The following is a 22,278-nucleotide window of genomic DNA, read 5'->3' as shown; positions in this document are numbered from 1 at the left end:
TGGCCAGCTGACAGGAGCCTCCTTTTTACTCTTGAGGAAACAAAATATTCTGAATCGGTACTCTTATTTTGTTGAGGGGCTACAGGAAGAGGACAGATTGACAGAAGCAGGATAATTCAGTAGCCATGAATATATGGATACATGCTACACATTAGTTCCAAAAGAACCAAATACGGTTTAATTTCTTTACTTCAGAAAGAACACCTCCCTTCCATAAAAACTACCCATGATACAGTAATTGAAAATCTTTCAAAATAGCACCAGCAAACACACCAAGGTTGTGCCCTAGAAGCAATTTCAGATCTGAGAAAGAAGTGTAATTTAACCTTCTTGGCTCTGGATCCTTTTCTAAGCTGTGGCTTCAGTTACTTGGTCCTCTCCTTCCTACCTCCCAGCCCCAAAAACTATTCTCAAACAAAATATACTCTTCTATCACACAACTTACTTTGAATAAAAACATAACATGGAGTATAGTACTAGGGAATAAAAACAAACCATCAAACTGCCACAACAAAGTATTTTCTTTTACCAAAAGGACAGTTCAAACAATTGTAAGTAAGTATGTAGTATTTCCATGACTTCAGCTAAGCACAATAAATGCAGTGGGTCAAGCCAATAAGAGAAACTAATCACATTCTACAGAGCTGTAGTCTTCTGAAAAGCCGCATTCTGAAGTCTCTTTCTAAAACCATCATAGATACAGAATCCATTCAAACTTCCCAAATGAGGGAGAGAATCCAAAGGAGAGTCAGTTAATTAGAGCCAACGATGTGGGAAATGCAAGATAATTAAATTCTCCTCCTAAAAGGTTTATTTCTGAGAATCAGTTTTGGGAAACTCAGAGAGCAAGAGAAAAATTCATCTCACCCCATAAAATCTACCTCACCTTTGTGAGACTCTTCTCAGGAACTGAGCAATGACATTGATTTGTAGCTTATTAAAAAGTATTACTGATTACAGTAATATTACACAATGATGCTGCTGTACATACAATTTTTAAATTTTTGTCCTTGATATGAGCAGATGCTGTCTGCACAAACAGGAGATGTGCATTTTATCCATGACGCAACTGTAGTGGAAAAGAATAAAAAGAAGTTTGCTCTGAAAGGGGAAAAAAAACAAAACAAAACCAAGACTTCTTAAAACTAATGAAAATCAACCATAAGAGGAAACATGATTTAGAAGATAAGGTTTTTTCCTCTAAATCAGGGTTTCTGTTACAGTTATACTGTTGCCTAAGATTAGAAAAAGCTTTCCACGGTCATCTATTCAAGTAGATTGTTCAGATGAAGAACTCAGGCTTGTGATCAACTAGATCTGAGAAATAACCAGTTTTTTAAGCTAAGCAAGCCCACGTGTTGTCACTCTCTAGAAAGAAAACAATAAATAAATCCAGAAGCAGAGATTTGACTGACTTCTAACGGAAGATCATGGCGGAGACTACACACAGGCACATTGGCTTTTGCAATGGACAAGCTGTTAATGCCTTTATGGAGAAGTGCACATAATACTGAAGAAGACCACATGTAAAGACTTTTAGCTACAAGCCACATACAAGCTCAAATGACAATATTGCCCTTCCCTGTTTCCTCCTCTGCTATTGTTTTCTTAAGAATCCAGATAACCACCACATGTAATCCTTATTGTCATAATTGATCTCACATCTTTAAAAGACAAGCAGGAAAGAATCAGTCACACAGCAGCTCCAGAGAAGAATGAGAAAATACTGCTTCAGGAAAGCCACCTTTCCTTAGGATTCCCAGAAAATTCTCCTCTTTACTCTGAGGTGAACAGTAGAAAATATCACACTTTTCCATATTTTTTTTTCCACTTCTCCATCTGGCAGAGGAAGCCAGAAAAGCAAAGGTACTGAGAATATGTACCAAGCAAAAATATCCACTTTTGAACTCCCAAGCTGACACTGCAGCTGAATAGCCAAATTTGCAACCATGCTTTAATTAGAGATAAGGGGAGTGCCTACTGTTTGCATTTACAGTATACCTGGTTCATGAGCAGCAGGAGCAAGTTCAGACATCACAACTGCTCAGCCTGTGCTGCTCTGATGTACCACTTCAGCAGGGGAGCCTTCAGGAACAATTAAGCACAGCCATTTACAGCTGAAGAGACCCCTAAATTTTGCCAAGTGTGGTAGCTAATGTTTTATCCTTGCTACTGTATCTTGTCAACCACTGCACCACACAAATTGCCAACAGAATCCACCTCTACACTGACAGCATGGGGGTGGGGTGTCTATTCTCCCATAAATGTGTGGGATATTTATTCTGCTAACTCATCCACGTTTATAGAGGATGATCATGTAAATATGTAAATAGCCCATCTCCGAACAGGAAATTCAATTTTTAGAAAAAGAATTCAAAAATAAAACACCATCAAGTAATGTGGTTGTATTACAACAGCTTCATTGCAGAGGCTGATACAAAGGAACAGAAAGCAGAAGTGTTGAGCAGAAGGAAACAGGAAAAGTGACTTGCTAGGATCTGAGAAACAATGACAAGAGATGCTCAAATGAAACTTTTTCAGGGTGACAAATGTATCACTTATTGGTAAAGAAAAATCTCACACTATGAAGAAAAAGGAAGAAAGAACAAGAGAAAAACATATTTTCCTATTCAGGAAATTGACAGTTTATGCCATGGAAAACCAAAATTATGATAAAAAAGAAAAAAAAAAAGAAAAAAATCCACTTAAAAGCTATCATCGGTAACACAAACTGAAGAGACTGTGATCCTTTGGCAACTGAATACCACACAAATTTGCAAAGATTTTAAGAATCATGGTGATATAAATCTGTTTCCATCTACTTACATCAGGCATAGTATGTCAATCTACTCCAGCTGTGATCTGGAATTACATGTTTTATGAAACCTTAAATGCAGTTGTTTAATAAATTTCCTACCATTGCAAATATATGTTAAAGCACACCCAAGCATTCTACACTTACGTCTGTCACCACTGCTTACCGTTGAAGTTCAATGTAGCAATTAGTTCAGGTAAATATGGGGAAAGCCTGCTTTCAGAGCAGCTTCTGGAGACAGTGGCGTTATTTCAGATATAATCAAGTAAGCATTAAAAAAACTTAAAAAAAAAAATGCTTTGAGCATTTTAATCTATTTTTGATCACTCATGACTACACAGCAAGACAATGGAAATTTTCAAGCACAGTACTTAAAATCTATCCAATCGTTATTTAACAATCAGAGTTTTCCAAAATACAAATCCTTCAAACACACAGCAACACACAAATGGAAGGTCACATCCTCTAAAACACAAGAGGGGCTTTTATTTCAGCTTTTGGGGCTTGTTCTAACCCTTTCTGAGTTAGAACGACAGATTGCTCCACTGAAGAGGCAGAAGCTGCAGCCAAAGGGCCATCTGCTGAGCTTCCCTCCAGTGAGTCCCACAGCAAAACCTGATGTGATGGAGCAACCCAGGCAACTAGGATACACACCATTAAGTAACGGATGGGACAGAATGAAGGATGGAAAACTTTTCCAGGTAAGTGTAGATGAACATGATCACTGCATCGCTGCAGCTTTTTAAATAAAAAATCAAAGGTGAAAGTATGTGCTATGAAGGCAGAAGACTACCACCATACTATTGCAAAGAGGACTTGCCTCAAGGTTTTCTTTGATTTTCAAAGCAAAACCATGGTAATAGAGTAGATTTAAACGGTCTCTTTTGTATCTGTATCTTCTAAGCAATCCTTTACTCATTTAATAAAATAAAATTTTCTCCACCTTCACAGCAGAAGATAATTTAGACCAGTTAGCATCTATTGGGGTTTCATTGTGTCAGCTGATTTCAACATAAATTTGTTAACTGGTTGTTTCTAATGAAGGTACTATAATACTCCTCAGAGTCCGATACTCCATCCTGTATTCCTTCAAGTAACTTTCAATACTTCTGAATTAGGATTGAGAAACGTCTATGTATACACTGCCTATAAGGACATATAATTCAGTGTATCATTTCATAAACCAGCTGTCAACAGAGACAACATTTTTGTAATACACGTATTGCATGCGTGCCAGGATGAGATGAATAGTCCTGTAACTGTAATCAATACCGTTCATTCAAACAACTGGCAGTAGCATTTCAGACAACTGGCGATTTTGTCAGTTTCACTGGGCTGCCCAAAAATAAACAGCTTGAGAGGAATGAATGATCTCTGTGGTTATCTATAAATAATACTAATCTCAGCCATTTGTTTTAGGGGGTTCATCAGTGGGAGCTGCAAAGTCTCATATGAGTGCAAAAGGCATGGCAGGCTTCAAGAAACTAATGCTGAAGAATTACACTGCCGGTTTTTCATTCACACAGTTACTGTATTTACATACAGGCTGCTCCGAAAGCACCGGAATCCCTCCACTGTTACAGCAGTTCCAGCTCTGCAGGGAACCCACACGATCCCAAGGATTTGTAACCATCTCAAAACCAAACTGGATGCAGACAAAGCTCCAGTGATCTGAGTAAACCTACCCTGGGAATAACTGATGTCACTTCTGAGGAAATGTGAGCAACTTTGGGATTTTTAACTGCTTCAGTGTGAAACTTGCCCACTCTCAAAGGAGTTTTTGAGAGTGAAACAAACCTAACAGCACAATGGGAATGAGACTAGTGCTGCGGCTGATGGCTGTGAGGTGAACCCAGGCAGACGGGGAACAGAAGGCGCCATTCACAGGCCTGTTCGCTATCTCTGGGAAGTGAAATAGCTCTTTTTTTAATTCTTTTTTTTTTTTTTTTTTTTTTTTAATTATTGTCTATCTGGTCCTATCTATCAAAGGAAGGCAAGAGCAGAGAACAGAGGAAAACAAATATTCAGCTGACTAAAGGGAGAAACACACCTCTGTGGAGTACAGATCCAAAACAAAACTTCCTGAGCCCTGAAATGAAGAAAGGATCTAATTGCTGTGGTTGGAGTGACTCTCCCCCTGGCATCCTTGCTGGGCTTTGGGCTGGCACTGCAGCACAACTGCTACCAGCCTGCACATCTGTGGGCCACTGGCCCTGAGGCTCTGAACATATCTCCTGCTCCTGAGAATTATTATTAGGTTTTCTACCCTATTTTGCCAAATCACAAGATGCCTGGTGTGTGCTCTGGGGAAAACAGAGTAATGAGCAGTTCTCCCAAGGACCTAGAGGTTGGCACTCATCTGCTTTCAGGCAGAATTTGTGCTGCCACGAGACATCACTGCAGAGAGCTTAATACACCACCGCCTGCAGCAATTTCTTTCTTGCAGATGCCATGAATCGAAGCCAAAGCCACCACCTCAGCTCATTCATGCACAGCGTAATGCTCCAACAAAACTCCATCAGATGAGCTCTAGACGAGTGCCCAAGCCCTCTGCATAGACTATTGAGCAGGTAGCAAAAGTGTATGTGCATACATCCAGGTATCCAAGCTGCTGGACCAGGTTTAAAAAAAAAAATCACATTGTTCCATCTATAGCCATAAACAATCACTTTTCAGTCTTAAAGCCTGTTGCTCAGAAAATTTATATCCTGGCAATTAATCTTCAAGTTGTAGCATTACCCAATTTACAAGCTTATTGCTAGTATGATGTGAAGGACAATCAGCACACCAAGGAAACATTTCAGTGGGAAGTTTCTAGCATAATGGCCAACAGCAAAAAGATTAATGGCATCAACTTCTTCAGAAAGAGAACACTCGCTTTCCAGTGGACAAACAGTGAAGCTCACAACCCAGCTGGTGCCTCTACACCTCTGGGAAATGAGACAGGCTGTGCTGTGGAAGCTGCCTTTGCAAACAGAAAGTCATCGGCTGTTTTAAAATGAAAGCCTAGATTATACTGTTAACATAAAACTGTCTGTAGGACATTCATAGAGAAAAATCCAGCTTTTAAGAATGGGTGAATTTATCAAGCTGCAGATCTTTAAAATATTGATGATCAAAGCAATAAAATAACTACTTTTTATTCTATACTGTCAATAAATCTCTACATACTAGAACTGTAATCATCACAGCACAACATGATAGACTTCTCTCAGAGATTTAACATTGGACTTCGTCAGAAAAAAACACCCCAAACAAACTGGGTAGGAAGACGGCTAAACTGGTAAAATAAAATCTCTCAGTTTCAGGTAAATGATTAGGTAGCAATGTACCCTGCTATTAACCTGAAGTCTATAATGAGAGCTTAAATGAATAGTTCTAAGTGGACGCAGGCCTTTGTAAGGGAGCCGCACTCCTGCAGTTGGCACTAATTGACCCTTTTGCTGGCAGGCTCAGCGGTGAAGGCAGGCAGCAGCAGCAGCTCGACTTCAGGCCCCTCTCTGTCATGCAGAAGAAAGTCATAGTCCTGATTATCCAGGAGGAGGTTTGATCTTAATGCTTCATACTTCTGTAGCACCTTTCATCCAGGAATGAGGCAGGCAGGATAGCAGGGGAGAATCTTCAACTGCTATAGCCCTTCCCACATCCATTTTGCAGGAGGAGGTCTCCTGTCTTTGGAGCTTTCTGATGCTTTTTGCAAGACTGCTCCACATACACTGAATTACACAGCTGAATTTCTGAGAAGCTGAAATGATAGATTCGTATTTCACACATAGCTTCACCCAGGCTTCTTGAAAACACAATTAATAATCGATTCTAATTAAGTTATTTCCAACGAGATTTTAATCCCCTTACAGCAAATGTTGCAACAGACTGAATTCAAGCCAGCATACACAAGAAATACACAGGGCTGATGATAGAAGCATTCTTAGAGACCACACAGAAGAAAGAAGGAATCACATTAATCCTGCTTGCAATTTTGTCCAGAAAGATGCCATTTTTAAATTCATGTGAAGATCCTGATTAAGGCAGGCTATTCCAGAGCAGCAGATTCTGGAATCAATTAACAAAACCATTCTTACTAACACAGGGAATCTCCAGACATTACCAAGGAAGCATAGGATCTTTTCAGAAAAGCCCGCAAGGAAAATATACTTTAATATCAAATTGTGTCCTCCTGCGTATGCAGATTGCCTCAAATCTCAAATGCGTCTTATGTGAAACAGGGGCTAGCACTGCAGAACACCACAATAAGAATTTAAGACAGGAAGTGCAGATAATTTATCTGAATAAAGCTTCCAGAAGATTAACTGATTTATGTTGATACTCATCCAAGCTGGAACCTGACCAGGTTGCAGGATTTAGCAGCATCACAACCCACAATAGGTTCTCTACTCGTTAAAAATAGCAGGGTGTTTTTACAGATGAAAATAGGTTAAAATGTTAGCTTTATGCTTCAGCCAAAAGACCCTGTTTTGCCAGAGATCTGTTCTTGAGTTACCTCTAGAGCGACTGAGAAAAAGGTGCTGTGTTTTATAATCAGTCACTATTCATGCAAGCACGTAAGAGACACAATGAGTTAAACTTCATGGAAGAGTCTATGGTCTTTAACGCCACACAGCCTCTCTTCATACAGGAACTGCAAAATCCACAAACTGATGCAGAGAGAAAAGTAGTGAAAGGTTCACAGCTACAAAAATACATATATGCGGGGAAGGAAAAAGAAATATGAAAATCTAGAAGTAGAGAAGGTATAAGTGACTCCTGCTAAAAGCAAGGTCAGCACTTTCCACTGGAGACTATTTGATTTACACTATTTTGTTTCAACTGAAAAACAAAATCTTTCCTTGGCAGATTCTGCTCTACAGTCTATTACAGATAGTTCAGAGATACCCAGCATCATTTATAAAGGGACATTTATTACTGCTGAACGTGAACATTTTGTTAAATTTCCCGAAGTTCCAAGAGGAAATATGTGCAATGCTACACAAGGGTGTATTCAGTCAGTTGTTGAAGTCAAGAGCCTGGACAACCTGGGTAGTCCTGGAGGAGAGGTATGCTACTGATTAAGATGCTCCAAGCCTCCCTCAAAGAATTCATTGGCTGTCCTGGACCCACATCCCCCACTTATCCAGAGGCTTAAAGCCAGGAATACCCCATAAGGGACCACTCTTTTTTTACCCTTTACTGGCTTCACTCCTTCACATACCCCCTACAGCTACTCCAAACTTCCCTGGTGTAAATCAGATCACAGCAAGACTCCATTATGTACCTTGACTGTACCTATTTATCTAATGGGATACAAACAGGCTGCTTTTTGCTTCCTGTTAGGGTAGAACAATGAAGCGCTAAAACATTTAGGTCCCAGTGGCCATTGCAGGTATGCACAAGTATCACTGCATGAAATTTCTTTTTCTGCTACATAGCACAAAACAAGAGGCAGTAAAGTACATCTGGTGCATAAGAATGCACACCTCTGAAACAGGACATTGTGGTTGTAGAAACCATCACTGCATTTACCATGCTCTGCATGCAGTAAAGCTTATACTGATTCATGCTTTAAACAAGGCAATTTCTGCACCTGGAGCACCAAACCGTAGCAGTGGAAAACTTCAGGAGGGTTAACTGATATCATTTTGATCAATTTTGGGTTTATCTCCCTGCCTCTCCAGGTAATAAGGTAAGTTGCCTGTAGATGGTGTGGAAAGACGTGCTATATATACTTCAACTGACAAAAATTGTCTATCCATAAAATCCATCACAAGCAGCTTGAACTATATCCCCTGAAAAAACCTAGACAGCTTCTTCCAAAACATACGCTTCTTTTTTCCACATCCATCATCTATATGTCATTATAAAAATTGGACAGAACAGGAGCTTTTACACTGAAAAAGGCAGATTCTTGTTTGCAGAAACATCCTGCTAACTGGGATAAGCTTCACCAAATGGTTTCAGTCAAAAATAAAAATGTACAAAACCCAGAAATCATCATTTCCAAAACAAAATATTTGGCTTCAACTGAATCTGAGTCACTGTTTTGAAGCCTGAAACTATTAAAAAAGCTTTTATTTTTAATTTTCCTACTTTGTGGTTGATTCCAATCTAATCTTTAAAACTTTCTTGGAACTACATCTGAAATGAAAAATTAGGAAGTCGCACAGCTCCCACCATTTTCAATCACGTCTTTTTGAAGTCATGCAGCATAATGTTCTGGGATACACAATCCGTTTCTGGGATGCACAGAACAGCATTGGGATAATGGTTCTATGGAGGAACTCGGTCTGAATTGGCCAAGGAATATTGGTCATGAGAATCACTCTGCTGATGTGGCCAAAATAGGAAAGAAATAGGATTAGCTGACACAGAACAACTGTATAAATCTTTTTCTTTAGTATTATTTTATATTCATCAAGAAATCATAAGTAAATAAGCACAAAAAGCAATGTTTTAAAAAGGAAATTCAAAGTGGGATAGCAGGTATTATGCTGACTGCTCACTCATTCAGCATTTCATTAGTGCCAACTCCTTTTGGCATCCTCCACAGTGGCAGTAAAGCCACTCTAGAGATGCTCCCTGACTGCATAAGAACTTTGGAGAAAGATGGTTGAGTAAATTAAACTTGCTAGACAATATAGAATCCTCCTAACAGTTTTGATTCAATTCAGGGTTAGACCCTGGGTCAGTCCTTTGCAAATCAATGGACTCTAATTAGCTCTCATCTAACTGCTGGGAAAAAAGAAGGCACATGAACTTGAGCTTTCCAACCATCAGACTTCATTAGAATCCAAACTTGGTGACACAAGTGGGAAAGCCTACAAAGACAAAACCCCTGCAGTGGGTAAAAGCCAGTATCTTGCCACGTTTTCTTGTAGAGAGGCCCTGAACAGTTCATCACCTGAAAAAACTCTTCAATTACCATTTCTCTCCAAGCCATCTCTCCCCCCGCACTTCTCCTCAGAAGAAAAACACAAAAAACAACCAGCAAAAAGTTTTAACGAACTGAGTACACACAGCCGGGTACAGAGACCAATCAAGATGTGTGCCATGATGCACCAATTCTGTAATTCATAAGACCCAATCAATATTTCGTAAGTGGGCTGCAGCACCTATCTCAGACTAAGATCTCCAAAATCGGTATCAGACAAGGAAATCCTGGAAGGTACCAGCCCTGAAATGCAGTGCTGTACGCCTGGAAAAGCTGGCAGCTGTGAGATACTGACTACAGCACGTTTTACAGACCTCACTGAGAGAAATCAACAGGCACCACCACTTCTGGTACAGACAGTTTTTTCTCCTACCACTCAAATAAGCAGTCCAAGCGTGGGTCAGGTGGGCAGGTTGGGCATATCCTGTGCTGCAGAAGTACGGACCGTACTTCTAATAAAGATCCAGGAAGCATAGGAGATAAAGAACTTTCAAATAATAAACTTGCTTTCTTTCCCACAGCTTTGCTTATTTCAGGTAAAGAGCTGAAAATTTCTCCTTTGTCAAGTGATAGATAGGCTTGCTCTACAGCTGTGACACATGTTCTCCCAGGTCCATCAGTGGGAACGTACATCTTCTTCTGACAAGGACAGCTAATTAGCAAGTGCTAATTTCAATTTATTTTTCAGAAGCATGAAGAGTAAGCTGGGTTTTGGTGGAGGGTTGTTTAGCTTTTGGGTTTGGTTTTGGCTTTTTTTGTTGTTGTTGTTGTTGTTGTTTTAGGAAGGGAAGTGGAAGAAGTGATCGGTAAAACGAAAAAGATGCTGTTAGCCAAAGCTCTCCAAGTTTTTCACTGCAAACAGCTCTGCAATACTGTCTGATAAGGGTAAATTGTATTACCCTTGTACAAGAGATAATAAAATAGTGCTACCAAAAGTACAAACTGACTTACTCCAAATCATGCTAAGAGCCATCAGAAGAGTCTACAATTGCTCAAGTTCAGTCCCTTTACCACATGGGCTGGGCCCAAATGCTTATTTGCATATAAACAAAACTACTGATGGTGAAATCAGCAAGCACTATTTTACACTTAAGTCCAGGAGAAAGAGGTAGGAAAATAATAAAGTAAACATGGAATTAACTAAATATGCATAGACTATGTACCATCAGAGAGTTCTATCTCTGTACCACCAAACTATGGTTACCAAACTACACAGACTACGTACTACCAAAGAGGTACCTTTCCCAGATACCTGCATAACTTTTTAAAGACAGTTTTTGTATTAAAAAGGACTCAAGACAGTGAAGTCACCATGCAGCCCTGCATTTTTCTTTTTTTTTTAATTCTTAATCAGAATTTCAAACATCACTTTTGAATAAACTCCAACAAACACAATCCCAACACAAGGGCAGGACCATGCATCCAAAGGTAATCACATAACTTAGAAGTGGTCTGAAAGTGAATACGTTGTAAATAGTGCTTGAAAAAAAACCAACCTGAAACCCAAACCAAAACCAGCAAACAAACAAAAAACTTGCAGCATATCTGAAATGTCCAGTCTAGCAAAATAATTACATACTAGTGACCAGATAGGCCGCTCCATTCCAGCAGAAGAGTCCTCACCTGAGCTATCATCCAATTCTAGGAAAGCAATTCACCCTTTTTGCAAGTCCCTGGGCAAGTGATCTGCAGTGCAGCATCCCTGCAGGTTGATCCTCATGCACAAGGGCTTCCATGCCTCCTATGCAGTGTACGTGTGAGGGCTGCATGGTGCCACTCGCAATTTTAGAAGTGATTAAGATGATAAAAGAGATCCAGTGCCCCAATTACCACAAGGAAGATATGTACAAACAACTGCTAGGTGGATTCATTCACATAACTCTTTCCTCCGTTCACTCTTCCTCTTTGCACAGAAGCCTTACCACCTGTTTCTCTCTTGCTGTGTACATATGATAGTTTTAGGCCTAATAATTACATCTTCGTGAGATCAACTAAGAGGCATGCACCATCTCTGGCTGTTTCACATATAGCTACAAACTAATAAATGAACTCTGCATTTCTGGTGCTACGCAAACATCTCCAAAATCCCCGATACAGTCAGGCCAGAGTACACACTATGAAGCTGTGTGATAGTTACTAGTACCCACATTGCAATGACTTACAAACAGCCAAACATGAGTGTCTACTTTGGAGCCTTCATCAGGTGACTGCACAGGAAAAATTCCAAGTTTATTTGAAGTTTGAGGTTTCTAGAGCATCTGATATTCTGAAGATCAACAATAACATAAAGCAGGTGATATAACATAGGGAAGCATGTCTCTGCCTCTGACAGGAAATGTAACACACATTTAGAAGAAAAAGAATCCCCACAGATGAAATCTGGAAACAGCTTCACTGGTGATCATCACAGTTTCACAGAAACTGGTTTGATCTAGATCAATCATTTTTATATTTCTATTTATAGATCACCACATTGTTCCAGTGGAGGTAAAAGACCTTGGATAGCAGACCTCATGACAATAGGTACAGAATTTTTAAGCTGCCTTTTGAGTTCTCTTAAAAAGGAGGCCATGGCCTTCCAGTGATTTGTACTTCACAGCAGCACAGAAAGTACTGATCTTAGGCTGTAACTTAAATGCCAAATACAAATTCAACATAAACATCTTAATCATCATAAATGAACATGACTTCTTCATTATATGGTTTGGCTTGGTTTTAAACTGAACTACAAAACCAAACTGTTACTGCTTTAAAAATAACATATTCTAAAGCATTTTAAGGACACCTGACTAAATCAAAACTAGCATTCCAAAATTGGTAATGACAAAATATGTACTTTAAATGGAAAAATGTTAAATCACTGGATTGTGAAAATAAAGAATCATTAAAGATACATCAGCTCCCTCATTTCACACCTTCTTGCGTAACAGTCCTACACTTGCAGTAGGAAGGCCTCCCACCTCCCAGACACTGAACACCACGAACCCAGAGGAAAGAAACCCACTGTTCTCTGTGGCTCTTGGACAAGCTCCCAAGTCAGCCTTCAACAAAACTGTGGGGTTTTGTTGTTGTTAAAAGCTACTGTAACAGGCTTGTTTCCCATCATGGCATCTCCATTTCCTCCCAGAGATAAACTACAGCTGTTACACATTTTATCAGAACATGTAGTTAATCAGTAGCTCTCCAACCCATGCCAATAGTCTCATGGGTCCTCCAGGCCCAGTGCTCTATTGGAAAAGTGAACAATTTCATCACTATATCTGCACAAAATTTTCCTGAAACTGAACAAGTGAATGGTGCTCTTCATCATGCCTAATTCTTCATTCATTTGGTGAATTCAAAGTTTCTTATAAAAGTGTCCAAGATTTTTTTTTTTCACCTCTACAGTGTGACTTAAACAGAACCCTAACATCTAAGTGGTATGTAAATGCTATGCATGCAGCAGAGGTGGAGAGAGAGTCAGCTTATTTTAAAATTAATTTAAGAAATAACAAAACATGAAAAAAAAACCCAAAACCATTGAAAGCTGTATGGTTCCTGTATGAGAGATCACGTTCAGCTTAATGACAAATTATTTCCTCTGCCATGAAGTGCAAAGAAACTTTAGTTAAAATGCACCCTTCAATTTTCGACCTATCCCAAAACTGCAAAAGCTTTGACCCCTAAAATGAAGCCTGCTGATTCTCTTTGTCATACAGCAGTAACACACAATACTTGTGCACGTTCCACAACATAAAACGCATTTTCAGGGATCTGTAATGGGTTGTGTAGAAGGCGTATTTCCAGGTGTTCTACCACAGGATGCTTGGAGAAACCACAGTGCATTCTTTATCAGGAGAGTGAGGCATCTACCCTACAGCCTCTACTCACACAAAACCACCAGTACATGGCCCTAACTTGGCAAGGCTCTAGCGAGACATGCTTATGCTTTTGGCAGAAGGGAGCTGACCACTTTCAGCATCTGTGTCCTTTGCCAGCTGGCCAAAGAGCATACAGATGCAAGGGAAGCAAATTATCTGCCCACTAGCAAAAAGAAATGCTGAGTAGCACCTAAAGAAAAAGTGTGTGTGCACATGTGCGAGTGAGTATTCATATATTTATTTATATATGCACACCTGTGCTTTGGAAAAGGGAGTAATACAGTTAAACTGGAAAAAAATTGCCTGCTACTAGCCCTGTGGTATCATTCTCTGCAATGCTCTCAAAAACAACAAGCAAGCACTTTTTCTACTAAAACCTTCTAAGTTGTATTTTAAAGATTAAACACAAGGACTGCAAGGATGCTAAAGAAAAATTTCCTAACAAAGTCTGAAGTCAGATCCCTTTAAAAAGCGTGCAATCACTCACAAGATTTTAGCAATTTAAACTAAGCGTATCATTGTATCTTCTCTCTTTTTTTTTTTGGTCTCTTAAAAAACGAGTGCCTGTGGAAAAAGCACTACACATCATCATTTGGTAAAATACAAAAAGCCTTCTGGGTTCAGAAGATATATGAGAAATGACTCAGAAAAATTAACAGGACAAGAATTTGCAGTTGATAGGTTAGCTGAGAGAGGGAATCTGCCTGTAGATTAATTAGATTCTGCAATCACAGCCCCTTTTCACCCATACACATCCCACCACTATCATTACATGATCAACAGATTTTAATGAAAACTAATGCTTTCTTTTGAGAAATTCCAGCAGGACTATGCAGAACGTTGACTTTACTTTTCTATATATTTCTTGAAAACTGTACATATCGCAAGTGCACATTTGTTGGCTGTAAAGGTGTACAACAGCAATTTTTTGCAATGACAGTGCAGAGAGGGAATATGAGATCTGTGTGCTAATGAGCTGACACTGCAGAGGCTGGAGCAGTGTTAGTATAGTGCACTACAAGTGCAGAGCAGAAAGACATACGCGGGTTATTTCGAGGGAATCTGATCTACAGAACTGTACGCATAATTCAACATTAATACTAACATCCTTTATCAGAGGTTATAAGAACAGCATGAGAGATGCTCCAGTGCTGAATTTATAAATTTGAGTTGTTATATTATTCTGAAAAAGCCATCTCCCTCCCTACACGAGCTTTTTTGAAGAAAATCTAACATCCATGTTTTACTTGATTTTATTCATTCACAGGTCAAGCTAACTTTTTTCCTTTCTGGTTTTTTTCCTGGTGGCAAAAAGCTGCATATTTTAAAAGATGTCATAAATCCCCCCCCTCCCCGAGCCCACTGATAAACTTCGATTCACGTTTAAATACATCAGAATTTCCATCTGTGCTTGCATTTTCTCTCTGTTAAGATATTGTACAGCTAAATAAATAGGTGGGAAGATAAATACAGAGTGGATGAATACTGTAGGCATGTTTGTAAATGAAATACACAGAGAGGGGCTCCGTGTAGCAGTGAAGCAGGGAATACATGTACATAAATCAAATCATGCATAATTTAACTGAAAAAGGAATGAGAAGGAGGGGCTTAGGGCAGGAATTTTCTTTTGCTTCTAAACAAGTTTGTTCCCATGTTGGGATATCATCACATCAGACCTACCTAAGGTGGGTTTTTTATCTCGGGCTCATGAGAATACTTCAGAAGAGATTTTTTTCCTCCTGCCTCTGGAATGCACCAGATTGCACCAAGAGGGATATGCAGCTGTACAGTAAGAACATAAGTCTTCCCTGAGCAGAGCCCTCCCTCAACTCCTGCACACATGAACACTTACTACAGTCAACTATCACATACATCAAAGCAAAGGCGAACGAAAAGTATTATTTTATGGATACTGACTAGTACAGGCGCTAGGCTCAAGCTATACATGCTACAATTTCTCCAATTTTCCTTCAGCTCCTTTACCTATTCAACCACAAAGTCAGTCGCAATCTCCCTCTCCAGTGAAGGCAGTCAAGAGTCACTGCAGGTTCCTCTCCTATGGATCTCTGCCAATTGCAAATATTGATCAAACGGCTGTGTGACAGCTCTGGAGAAAATTTATGCTTATCTCCAAGAGAAGTAAAAATGTTGTGGAAATAAATCCTTCATGGCTACAGCAGGCACCCTGAAATTATCTGCCACTCCACTGGGAAGTGAAGGTGTGATTAAGGGTACTTAGGCCACAATGTTCTACATGCTAGCCAGGCAGTGTGAGGAGCTACTAGTTCACTGTAATGCACTGATACGTAGGAGCATTTTGACTTTCAAAGATAATTGCTTCCAGATCCAAAAAGAGCAACCATTCTTTTCATTACTTATTTTGAGCTACGGAGACCTAGATGACTAGTGACTTGGACTCACTGCATTCTTTTCCTACCACCAGTATTACCACATGGTTGACATAGCTATAGACAAGGTCACCTTTTCATTTTCTTCCTTCTGTTTCTTTTTTCATGTCTTCTGTTTTTAAATAGGTTACTGTAGGTTGGTGTTCTCTGGTCTATGGTTTCTCCAGAGATTTAAGTTTTCCCAATTTTACTACACTGGTAACGTGTATTGGAACATGCAGCCCTATACTACAGAAAACCAGCTCATCTGACTAAAATTGCCACAGCTTTTACTAAGCAATGACAAAAATCATTAGGTGTCAGGTGAAAAGCATGATGACCAAATAATACATTGACTGCCTCTGAAGGAGCATGTATTTCACTTGTCTGCGGGGATCCATGAAGCAGTACTGGTAGAACTTTTTTAAAAAAAAATTAATAATTAATCACCCAAGCAGTTTAATGTATTTAGTTTAAATCCATATAATTGATATTTAGAAAACTATATTTGAAATACAGCCTCTTGAAGGGATTACACTGATTAAGGATTAATAGTCTGATATTTGTTGTTAAGAGCTGTTGAGGCTGGATAGGATTAGTAAAATAAGATGCAAAGTACAGACACGCTTTTATTTACTATTTTTTTCCACTTTACCAAGTATTTTTATTGGATATTATATAATTAACCCCCCTGCAAAAGTTTTAAAGGTTCTAATTCAAAGCCCTTTAAAAAGTGTAACGCTGCACTAGCAAGAACCAGTCACATGGGGGATATGTTAGAATACCAATCCAAAATTTTCCAAGTATTCCCTTGTATATTTTCTAAACATCAACTTTCTCAGAAAATACCTGAAATCCTAGAAGAATAAAGTGCCTACTTGTGTAGCTTTCCAATTATACAGCGTGGGAAAGGAATATAAGAACCATGCTGTCCCCAAGAAACAAAAAAAATGAAATCAGATATTCAAAACATTAAATTGTTTTAAAGCAAGTTTTCTGTACTCCAATACTTGATTATTTTAGCACAATGCTTCCTCTTTGAACATTTTATACTGTGAGTATATGAACAGGGCTCCTGTTCACAACACAGTTAGTACATTGCATTCAGAGTTCCTTTAGATGATGTACAGGCATATATCTGTACACTGCAAAATGTATGCAACTACCTCACAAGAAGACTCCGTTCATTTTCAAAGGCTTACCATAAAACAGGTATAAAAGTGAACTTGGATGCATCAGTACGCCAAATGCTCAGGAATTGCTATTGGTAAAGGAATGCTTTTTTAAATGCAGAACATGCACCAGTCTTTCAGAAAGCGATTTCACATTTTAACACCACATTAACACGACTCAAAGTTCTATTTTGCTGCTTCTGTTAATAAAGGCTCAAATTATACGTATGTACTGCTTGTGCAGAGCTATTTCTCATAACGCTAAACGTTCTGGTTCCATTTTCTCTCCCCTCAGCTGTAACAGTATTTGTCAGTTTACAGTTGTCTCAGCTTTTAACAGGACTCTCACTGTAAGAAAACAACCCAGTATTTCAGGGTAGAGGAGGCAAGTAAGCCCCTCTACCATGTCCCCTCAAGGTCACTTGTAAAAAGCTGGTTTTGTTTTATTCCAAATCATGCTGTTTCACACAGCTAGGTTGTAGCCTCAACAGAATAGGGATGTTAATTCAGTGGCAATTTACTGATCACAGCTAAACAGTGCTGCTACATAAATAAGATGGTTGTTTTTCTGGAAAACAAAGCTAAAACGGTGAAAAGAAGTGGTGAGAGAACTTTCCCTAAGGTATTATTCAACCATATAACGCTGCAAATCTACTAAACCTCATGCCAGTACACACATTTGTTGCATTATTTTGTATGAACAAGAATGCCAGGCTACCAAGGAGAAACTGAATGCAAGGATAGATAACAAATTTTTTCGTTTGTTTGTTTTAAAAAAGCATGTATTTACTTACAAGCATTCGTCACTGAAAAACTGTTGGAAGAGTCCAAGTGATCTACATGATAGTTCAAATGGAAGGGCTTTTCTGTGGTATTTTGGTTTGTGTTGTATAACTGCACAGCAAACCGAAATGCACTGTGCTCCTGAACAGTGTTCCTCATGAAAAGTCCACCTAGGATTGAAAAAAAAAAAAAAACCACCAAAACAAAAAGCTATTTCAGAACGAATTTTGAGGAGAAACAGTGGCAGTTACATTTGCATACTGCACATCTCATAAAAGAATGAGCAGGAGCAGGCTGAGCCTGAGCACATAATTCTGACAGAGCACGTACATGAAATACGCACTCCGAGTCCAAAGTTAGGCTGTTAAAGCCATACACCACATCCAGGTGCCCCCGGAGCGATCCGGAGTCACCGGGAGCTGCAGGTGCACCTTGAACACCAGACCACTGAAACACGGATGCCCGCACGCTCATTTAGAGTCCAAGTCAAGGAACTGTGCTCCTAAATTATCCCCAGACTACCCAGATAACGTCTCTGTAGAGTTATCTGCTAAGGACACGGGTGGCGTGGCAAACGTGCGGCTTAAAGCGGTCTGGTGGAGAACAGGCAGAGCTGAGCGCTGCTCCGGCGGAAAGCCCCCGGTTCCACCAGGGTGCCCCCACCCTCACGGCTCCACCGGCCCGGGTTCAGGGCACGCCGTTGCAGACTGGCGCCGTGACTCCCTCACGTTGTTTGCTACATGGGATGCGCTGCTTCAGGGCGCGATTCCGCATGAGCACGGACCGCATCCCCTGCCGCTCTGAAGGGAGCGGACAGCGCGGCCGCCCGCTGCCGCAGCCCGGGCATCGCTCCTGCCCCTCGCTCGCAACGACGGGCAGAAGCCGGAGCGGGGCTGGCCCTGGAGCTGCACCCCCGCTCCCCTCCACACAACTTCCCCTCGGCTGCCGGGGGGAAGCAGCGGGTCGCGGTGCCGCGGCGGGCGCTTACCGATACTGATGGTGTTGGGGAACCCTGCCAGAGCCTTCCCCAGCAGCCCCGCCAGCAGCAGCAGGAGGGTCCGGGGCGCGCTCTGCCCCATTTTCTTCAGCCCCTGCGGTTCAGCCCCTAAAACGAAATTGGCGGCACAGGCATGGGCGCAACTGGAGACTCGGAGTAGTGTCAATGGTGGTGGCGATGTTGGCGGAGGTAGTGGGAGGGTGGTCCCCCTCCTTCCTTCCTTTCTTTTATTTTTTTTCCTTCCCCAAATCCCTCTCCTGTTGTCTTCACCCCAGCCGGGGAGGGCTCATTGGCTGCAAGGTTGCCTTTCTCCCCCCGTCTCCAGCAGCCCCCCCCAGCGCAAGGACTTCCCCCAAAGATGGTGGGTAGCGGAGCCGGCGAGGGTGCTCCGCCCGGGCCGGGCGGGGGTTATCGATCAAACTTGGCGTGAGGCGGGCTGGCAGCCGCTCCGCTCCGCTCGGCCCGCCCAACCCCAGCGCTGGCGTCTCCCGTCCGCGGCGGAGCTCGGGGCTGCGGTCGGCGGGAGCTCACCGGCCTCACGTGGGTCGGCCCCCGGGCTGCAGCTGGCCCCTTTAAAGCTGCATCGCCCCGGTGTGTATGTGTGAGCGCGGTGCGTGCGCCTGTCTGCCGCCGGGGGAGGGGCGGGAGCTGAGCCGGAGGCGGGCGGCGGTGTGAGGGGATGCAGCCGGGGTCCTGCCCAGGGCCGGGCAAGGCGGGCGGTGCGGGTATCTCAGGGCTGGGGGCCGAAAGGCGACAGAGGCGCCTCGGTCAGGGGCGAGAGGCCCCGTGAGAGCTCGGGCGGCCCGGTGCCGCCGGGCCTGCCGCTCGGCGGGCGGAGGACGGCGGCCGCGGTGCGGGGCGGCCGGGGGAGAGGGGTCGCCGGAGGGGAGACGGCTGGCGGGGAGGCGGGAGCGCGGGGCTGCCAGAGCGAGGGCTGGAAAGGGCACAGGGCAGCCGGCTGGAGCGCGAAGGGGCGATGCGCTTCCCCGGAGGGGCTGCCTGCCCTGCGCCCGGGCTCTTCCCCTCCCTCCGCCAGTGCCAGCACCTGAGGGGAGAGGCTCCCGCATTCATCCGCCCATAGTGCCATGAAGTGGAGAAAGACGAGGAAGAGTTTATCCCACGCAAAGGAATATTAGGTTCCTTCCCAATCTCCTCTAAAGGAAGGAAATCCAACAAAGTCTCTCTGTTTCATCCCTTATGCCAGAAAAGGACAGGCAGGGAACACCCCTGCCAGATGCTGTGCTGCCCCAGCCCAGAGCACAAAGCACGGCCCACCCGGAGCAGGCTGGTGGGTGCTGGACACTGTATATTTCTTTCCTATCCACTCGGCTGAGCACCAGCCTTGATGTGCCCCTGGCCCTCATAGGGAGCTATTGTGCTTCTGCTTGAAGCTGAGTTCTCTGAGGGTTTGATCTTGCACCTGTCTCCTTGACACCTTGCTAATGGATCCTGCAGCTCTTTTCTCTTTTTGCTGCTTTGAGGCTCACAAAACTGTACAAAATGGAGACAGAAAACACATATTAGACCATCTAGTCCATCCCATAGGCCAGGCTCTTCACTTACTCTTTCCTTTTCCTCTGATTTCAGGTTACTTTCCCTTGGTACTCTGCACTTCCCCTCCCTCTTAACCTCAGGCTCCGGTGTTCAGTTGAGGCAGGGATAATACCAAAAGCATTTGGCTTTGCATTTGCAAAATAATCAACCAGTGCCGCTGGCTGTAGCATCAGACCTAAGTACTCAAGATGTAAGATGGTGGCAGGTTACTGAGTAACATCAGAGATTCAAACCACTGCTCTTCAAGGAAGCCAGAAGCACAGGTGAAGAACAGGACATCACACAAGAACAGGACATTCATGAGGCAGGAGTGTAACATGTATCAGCGTATATGTGACTCCTACTTACTCCTAGGTGCATGTGATGATTGCTACATGTTGTGTTCTTTATGAAAATCATGCCCAGAAGATGGAGTCTATTCCAGTTCAGGCAGGGGCAGGCGTCAGGCTGCAGGGTGGCTGGTAATGTCCCTTGTTTAGATTGAGATAGCAGTTGTCACTTTATCTCTCTACTTAAAGAAATGGTTATCTGTATGGATAGGTGGGGTATAAAGTCCATCTTTGTACCTATAGCACTTCGCTAATATTGCCAATGAATTCTTGTAAACATCCCCATGAAGCATGATTGTATTCTTTTACATATGTAAAAACTTAAAAATCAAGGGAAGCAACTGGCCCAGCCCACCTAAATAGAAAGTTTTATACCAGAATTAAGGTCATGAGCAGCAGCCCAGCTTAACTGTAGAGCACTCTCCTCTCAATTGTCCTTTGATAAGCATAGCAGACCTGAAAGCTACAGACAGGTACCTGAAGATTGAAGATAGTTCTGAAAAGCAGGTTCCTATAGGCAAATTATTTCTCTGTTTGCAAACTACTTATATTTCTTGATTCTACTCACCTCCAGCCCATTTCTAACATTCTCCATGAAGTCCTGCTGTCCTCTTTTTTGTGTCCTTTCCTAGTAGCCCTACTTTCTTCCTGTTCATTTGATCTCACAAAGTTCCTTTCTCCATCCCTGCAGCTGTGTATTCCAGGCAGAGTGCCACCTGCCACACTGACAGCTGATGATGTACTGAAAAAATTATGAAAGAAATTGTTTAACGTTATGGATGTTAGAACACGAGAAGAGAAAAAATAGCTGTGAATGAAGGTGGCTTGTGTCAGAATCTCATTTTCATACACAGCCAGTAGGGTGGGTACCTCGTCTCAAATAAAATGGTGCTTCACAGCCTCATCTCAAATTGGAGAGGCTTGTTATAATCCAAAATATATCTGTGCTTAGAGACAAATAAATTTTCATTACCACCCACCTTTTTCTTCACAAGGCCCCTAATATATTGTTATTATTATTAGCATTTTCAATACGCACGTTGCTTTTTTGCTTAGGCAATTACTCTTATGGTACTATTTGCAGATACAAATGGTACAGCAGCAGTCCCATACAGGTTTTGAGAAACCCAGAGACCCCATCCCAGTTTGCCTTTCCTACAGCAAACCCAGTGTGTCCTAGGACAAAACAACAGGGGATTAGTTGGCTTTATTTGGATATTAATACCATGAAAGTAGTTTATATACTTTGCTAGGGATGCTCAGTGGCTCGAGTTAATGAGTGCCATGGTAACCAAGGTCATACCAGATGCTTTCCCAAACCTTCCCTAACTAAATAAAACAAATTTTGCAGGATAATCAGAGCTTCACGTGTAGATGATTCGTAGTGTTCCAGGACAGTACGGGATTCTGTGTACTATCTACCTGAGAAGGAGGAGGTAATGATTTATAATTAGCT

At 41.9% G+C, this 22,278-nt stretch overlaps 1 protein-coding gene across 7 annotated transcripts in view; it reads right to left on the bottom strand.

Annotated features, from left to right (window-relative positions):
* The window catches only part of GRIA3 (glutamate ionotropic receptor AMPA type subunit 3), a 150,010-nt gene extending 128,462 nt beyond the window's left edge, over window positions 1-21,548 (bottom strand). For 5 of the 7 annotated variants that reach the window (XR_003993101.1, XM_030497152.1, XM_030497155.1 and 2 more), the window contains exons 1-2: window positions 18,931-19,531; window positions 17,954-18,112 (exon numbers count right to left, since the gene is read on the bottom strand). Coding sequence is in view for 6 of the 7 variants with exons in the window: in XM_030497152.1 (XP_030353012.1) it covers window positions 17,954-18,112; window positions 18,931-19,021 (250 nt within the window). In the remaining variant the exon portion in view is untranslated. Of the gene's footprint in view, window positions 1-17,953; window positions 18,113-18,930; window positions 19,532-21,390 lie in introns of those variants that run through there. The other 2 variants (XM_030497151.1, XM_030497156.1) reach the window with 2 other exon arrangements.
* Between the last annotated feature and the right edge of the window lie 730 nt (window positions 21,549-22,278).

The sequence above is a fragment of the Strigops habroptila genome, chromosome 9 (genome assembly GCF_004027225.2).
Source record: "Strigops habroptila isolate Jane chromosome 9, bStrHab1.2.pri, whole genome shotgun sequence".
In the NCBI taxonomy this organism is placed as follows: domain Eukaryota; kingdom Metazoa; phylum Chordata; class Aves; order Psittaciformes; family Psittacidae; genus Strigops; species Strigops habroptila.
This window is presented reverse-complemented; position numbering and strand designations above follow the sequence as displayed.